Source organism: Elephantulus edwardii, unplaced genomic scaffold (genome assembly GCF_000299155.1).
Source record: "Elephantulus edwardii isolate Elephantulus edwardi_28Jun2011 unplaced genomic scaffold, EleEdw1.0 scaffold00309, whole genome shotgun sequence".
In the NCBI taxonomy this organism is placed as follows: domain Eukaryota; kingdom Metazoa; phylum Chordata; class Mammalia; order Macroscelidea; family Macroscelididae; genus Elephantulus; species Elephantulus edwardii.
Window position 1 is genome coordinate 2,009,404 of NW_006400059.1, and position 6,235 is coordinate 2,015,638.

Sequence of the window (6,235 nt, forward strand, 5' to 3'; positions counted from 1 at the left end):
TGAGAGGAACTTGTGATGGACATCTTTTCCTCTCAGCCTTAAGGAGCATAAGACTTGAGTAGGCTGTGATTTCAGAGTCACAGAAGACCCCATCGTACAACTTACCTCAGCACTTAGTGAAGAAGACAAGCTCGGAGGGGTCAGCTTCTGAAGCCAGGAGACCTATCACGTGTTCTTCCAGTAGCAGTGACCCAGTGAAAGGTTATTATTCAACTCTGAGGATAAGACCTTGACTTAGTGTAGTTTCGTATTTGTTTTCACGTGTAAATGTATGAAAGAAAATCAGGGAAGAAGAAAATGAGGTGAGACTGGAGGAAGTTTCACCTGGTAGTCTGTATTAGAAAGAAAATTTGAAGGGAAATGCAAGACCTGATTAGGAACTTGTGGATTTCCACCATCAAAAGTTAAGAAGATACTGGGTCAGTATTCAAGAAGTATGTATGCATCAGTGGTCAATAACAGTAGCTACGATTTTATTTCTGTTGAATTTGAAAATTTCAAAAAGGAGGACCTTTTTTATTTTTTGTGTATCTTTAAAAATTTTTATTTTTCCATTAATTCATTCCAAAAGTTTCAATCGGACCAGTTGCAAATTAAAAAAAAAAAAAAAAAAAAAGGTCCTCCAGGTTTCATTCATTTCTTTGTTCGAATTGAGATGAAGGCTTCTGGGAGCTCTGGTGGCCTAGTGGCAAGAAGCTGCACTGAAATCCCAGAGGTGCACAGCTCGAATCCACCAGATGCTCTGCTGGAGAAGGAGGGACAAAGTCCTCCTGTACCTGTCAGATCCGATTTGACGGTACACACATACAAAATAATAAAGCAAAATAAATTAAAAAAAAAAAGATGCAGGCTTCTTCCAGAATTGTCTGAGCAATCCCAAGAGAGCCTTTCAATCTTTAGGTATCACCTCTACTTTCCGCTAAGGTCAAAGGACAAAGGAAGACAGTTAAAAGCCGTTTCAGCTAAAGCTGCCCCCTTTTTATTAGGAAAATCACAGCTTTCCTAAAAGCCCCACTCAGTAGATTTTTGCCTTCACCTCATTGATCAGCTTATATTGTGTGTTTTAACTTGCTGCCAGAAATTCTGGGGAATCAAGTTGTACAGCTGAGTGGTCAAAACACATGGGATTCCATTAGCAGCAAAAGGAGAATGGGTATTGTACAGGTGTAAGGTAGGTCCATCTGACAATAGTTATGAAACAGAGTTCATATCTTTTGTTCACGGGGTCGCTATGAGTCTTGCTTGACTTGACAGCACTTAAAAACAATAGCAAGGTATATCCATAGGGAACTGCACTGCTAGTAAACCAAGCAGTGATTCCGAGGAAGAAAGACAGATGGGCAATCGATCTCCTCATGTGACTTAACAAAACTGGAAACTCAGTGGAGGGTCAGTTATCAGTCAGTTTGAACTTGACAAGAAAGAGAAGTAAGTATCAATGTTTGGCACCATATATGTTTGTGAATGTCTTTTCTTTAACGTAGTCAACTCCCAATAAGGCTATATATACTCTGTTGACCTACTCCATAGGGAGATGCACTAGTAGCCCAAAAACTACAGATCTCTGGGAGTTAGAACCAACAGTGGCTCCGAGGCAGAAAAATGAGCAATCTTCTCCCATTTGATTTATGGTCTCAGAAACTCATTGGAAAGCCACTTAGTTCAACTTCAGTGCCACTGAGCTTAGGGAGCTTGGTTGCATGGTCCATAGTGAGTTTCGCTGTTAATTCAAAAGCCAAACATGTCTTCTAGTTCGAATCCAACCGTGACTCTGCTGGAGAAAGATAGATGGTCTCTTCTTGTGCCATTCACAACTTTGGAAAACACAACAGAGCATTGGTTGTGAGGCCATTCTGACTTGATGGCAATGAATTTTAGTCAAAAAGTTTTCAAGGAAAGAGTTTGTTTTGAAAAGAATATAGAAAAAGGAAAGAAAGGTAAGTTTTGCAGAGAAGAATGAGGAAAGCCTTGTGTGGGAGGATGGAGTTGTGGGAGAAACCAGTATTCTTTGCTTCCTGGTCAAGCTCACAAGCTCTTAATCACCCTCCTGCTTTTTTAGCTTCATCTTCCTGCTCCCCGTCTCCCATCCCCTTTACCAAGCAGAATCTAGACCGGAGACTGAACTTTTTTTTTTAAAAATCTGATTTATTTACAAAGTTTGAATACATTGTTTTTCACAAAATATCCTGCCCATTTCCTTCACCCCACCCTGTCATTGAATTATGCAACTCTGCTCCACCTCCTCACCCCTCAATTTCCACCCTTCCCCCTACCTTTGATCCTCATACTCATTCTATAATAATGGTTTTATACAGTATTTGTCCTTGTGGGACTGAGCTAGTTCACTCAGCATAATGCTTTCCGGTCCCTCCCAAGATAGGTAGTGATTTACAAAATGATTGCTCCTGCGTGCTGTGTAGTATTCCATTGTGTGAATGTACCATAATTTCTCAACCCATTCATTTGTGTTTGGACATTTGGGCTATTTCCATGTTCTTGTGATGATGACTAATACAGCTATGACCATTGGCCTACAGGCTTTTTTTAAATGAGAGCTAGATCAGGCACCAAGATCTTAAGCACTCGAGGACCTCCACTCTCTAAAATAAGCTGTGAACCAACCACTTTTCCCACGGGGTCATTTCTCTTTCCATCCCACCACATCCCTCCTCGTCTTGCAGAAATGGCAAAGCCGAAAGAGGACTCAATCAGCTGATCATCTGTTCTCCATTTCAGGCACAGAAAATCCAATCAGTGACCCCAGGACTGGATCCATCTGCCATCATGTCTCAGTGGTTACCTTTCCAAAGGAGATGGAAGGCAGGCCTGAGGGACAAGGTGGGGACCTCTTCTCAGCTCCCTACACAGAACTATGAGACCTTATTGGAAAGCTGCCTGAGTAATCACTGCCTCTTTGAAGATAACAGCTTTCCAGCGACCCTGAGCTCCATTGGCCAAGGACCTCTGCTGAAGAAGCTGCCACGTCACCTGCAGTGGAAAAGACCTCCAGTAAGAGTCTGGGGAGGGGCTTTTGAAGAAAGTATACATGTGTCAGTCCAGACTCTTCTTTGGAAAGATTGGGGCTTGCCGGTACCAGGCCTTACTATCTCTTGTTAATTCTCATGAGACAAGAACTACATGAGTTCCGACGTTCTAATTCTAGATAGAAATGATCCCCCACCAAGGGAGAGTTTAGTCCAAGAAGATCCTCTCACTGAGCCTCTCCCCAGTTACATGCAGAGTAGATGGAAGCATTGTACAGCCTCATCTGAGAAGGCCAGGGACCCCACCAATACCACTTGCCATGGAGACAAATTTTAATGGATCTCTAATCCTCACCGGAAGCAGGAGCGGCATCCACTTCCGAAATGGCTTGCCTCCGGAAACTCTATGTCCGAACAGTGCTCAGGCTGTTCGTTTATAGGGTTGCTATGAGTTGTCTACGACTCCACGGGCCCTAACAAAAACAACAACAAATACATAAATTAGGAAACTATTTATCACTTCAGGACCTTTGCTTTGTAAAATACATCAACAACTCATTTAAAAAGCAACTTTTTAATGTGGTCAGGTACAATCCATGTCTCCCAAAACTTGATGTACAAATATGATCAGGTTGTTTTTTGTTTGTTTGTTTGTTTGTTGCCAGTCAAAACAGAATAACATTTATTTTATTTTCTTTTTTTCAAAATTCACAATTTTAAAAAAAATTTTATTTTATTATTTTGTGTGCATGTACCGTCAAATTGGATCTGACTGGTACAGGAGGAGATTGCCCCTCCTTCTCCAGCAGAGCGTCTGGTGGATTTGAACTGCGCACCTCTGGAATTGCAGTGCAGTTTGTTTTGTTTTGTTTTTTTACAAATATGATTTTAAGAGCACACGGAGGGAATGGAGTGAAGTCAGTCTGTGCTACAAATTCTTCCTTCCGTACCTCCTGCTCACTCATCCCCATCAACACCTGGGGCTCTAGGTTCCACTCTCTGTCCCCCCGTGGGCTCCCATGTGAGCGGCCCAGATTCCTCTCTTTTTCAGAAGATCTTGGAAAGTGCTGACATAGACTGTCACACATCTTGGAGAACTAAGGAATCGAGTCCTTTCTGTGTAACAGAGAACAGCTGGCCCCCTCACTACTTCCATTACAGCCCACATGCAAGCAAGCAAAGCAGAGGAGGCAACTAAATGAAAGAGTAGGAGCGAGAGCAAGCACTTGGGGGTGGTTAAGGAGAACATGAAAATCTTTAGGAAAATGAGAATACCCCCTTTAAAAGTGCATTCCTTTCTAATAGAAACTAAGAAAAGTTACAAGTACCATTTCTCAGTAGCTTCAAAAAGTTGTCTGATCTCTAACTTAAATGAGCTGCAGAGAAAAGGACAAGAGAGCTAACAATGTGAAGAATGAACATCTCAGGTTTTCTGGGACAGTTCTGATTTCAAAGATAATAGACATCTAAGAATAGATAGTAGATAATCTTGGCTGACACAGAGAGTTAAACATCTCACTACTGGCTGAGAGGTTGATGTTGCAAATCCCACCTGAGGCTTTTAGAAAACAGACCTTGAAATGTGCATCTGAAAACCCTAAGGGGCAATTTTACTCTCCAGAGAATCTCCTAAGTTGGAGTCAACTTGAGAGCAACTAACAATAACAGAATATGAACTAGTAAAGACCAGTTTTCAAGGATGAGAAAATGCAGTCACTGCATCGTCTGCAACCTGGGTTGCTCAGATAGTTAAGTGATCAGCTATGAGCTAAGTGGTTGTTGAGTGCCTTTGAATTAGAACCAACTCAGAGCTGACCCTCCAGCCGGCTTTCAGAGGCGATATATCACATGAGACAAAATTGTCCATCTTTCTCCTGTGGAGCAGCTGGTGGATTCAAACCACTCTCTTTCAGGTTGGCAGCACAAGTCCTTACCACTAGACCCCCAGAACTTAGAGCCAAAAGATTAGTGCTTTGAATCTACCCAGAGATGCCTCAGAAGGCTTGGAAATCTATTCCCAAAAGATGAGAAACACTGAAAACATCTATTGAGTGTGTTTCTACGCAACAGCAACTGGTGATGGTGGTAGTAGCTCTAAGAGTTTCTCTGGTCTCAGTCAGAATGATGACCCTCTCTATTCCCTCAGGAGCTGCACAGCAATCCCCAGTTCTTTTCCCCCAAAGCCAAAAAGCTGGACCTGTGCCAAGGAGTGGTAGGTAAGTGTGCACCGTCCCTAGAGTTGCACGTCTGGCTGCCTATAATCCTGTCCCAGCCTCTTGTAGAGTGAAGTGATAAAGAGGGAAGAGAGATCTCAACAGTAGAGAAGGTACTGCTGAGTACAGCAGTAAACTCAGAACTCTACCCAGACATGCTCTGCTCTCTGCTGGTCCTCTGAGGACTCATGGGATTGCCACACTTCGGCTAAGCTCTCAGATAATTCCATTTACAGGCTCATAGATCTAAATTTTGTGTTGGGAAAATATGTTCACTCTAGTTTTGACAATGAGGTTCTTCTTGGACGACCAGCCTCCAGACTCTCCAGAGTCAAGTTCAAACCTTAGTCCCAATAACTGTCTTAGAATGAATGGAAATGGTCTATGGCCATCAAGGGAGACCTAATTCTTCTGACAATCATTTTCAGTATAGGAAAATGGAGTCCAGATGGGGTGACACTTTCTCTGAAGACCCTAAATAGGTTGCAGCGACAGGATGTTGGAAAGCATCAATGTGTTTGGGTCCAAACTCCCAGAATTCAGGCATTCAGGAAGTTAGGATCTGGTCCAGGAATAGGGGTCAGTTCTTGGATGCTAAGTAAACTCCAGCAGTGCTTCCAATAACTGGTCCTGCTTTCTCAGCATCTTTCTTCTCAGTGCATGCTACTTGTTAATAGTGCTGCAGTCTCAGAGAGGGTATGAGTTGGGATCTGGGCGTACAAGCCCCCAGTAGATGCCTGTTGACCGGAGCCTTGTGCTATCTGCTATCTGACTTAGGGGACTGCTGGTTCTTAGCTGCTTTGCAAGCTCTGAGCCTGCACCAGGACATCCTGAGCCAAGTCGTTCCCATGAATCAGAGTTTCACTGACAACTACGCTGGCATCTTCCAGTTCTGGGTGAGTATCCTGCTGATGCCTTACCCTCAAGACGCGTCAGGAAAAAGGGATCTTGAAAGAGTACTATGTCCCTGTTGGGCTAACATCTTCCACAGCAATACTTGCTCACCAGCAGAGTGCGCGCGCGTGCACGCTCTCTCTC

General features: G+C 43.2%; 1 protein-coding gene across 1 annotated transcript in view; it reads left to right on the forward strand.

Annotated features, from left to right (window-relative positions):
- CAPN14 (calpain 14) overlaps positions 1-6,235 on the forward strand; it is a 94,274-nt gene that overhangs the window by 57,363 nt on the left and 30,676 nt on the right. The window contains exons 2-4 of the mRNA XM_006901135.1: positions 2,869-3,009; positions 5,131-5,200; positions 5,975-6,093. Coding sequence (XP_006901197.1) covers positions 2,869-3,009; positions 5,131-5,200; positions 5,975-6,093 — 330 coding nt within the window. The remainder of the gene's footprint in view (positions 1-2,868; positions 3,010-5,130; positions 5,201-5,974; positions 6,094-6,235) is intronic.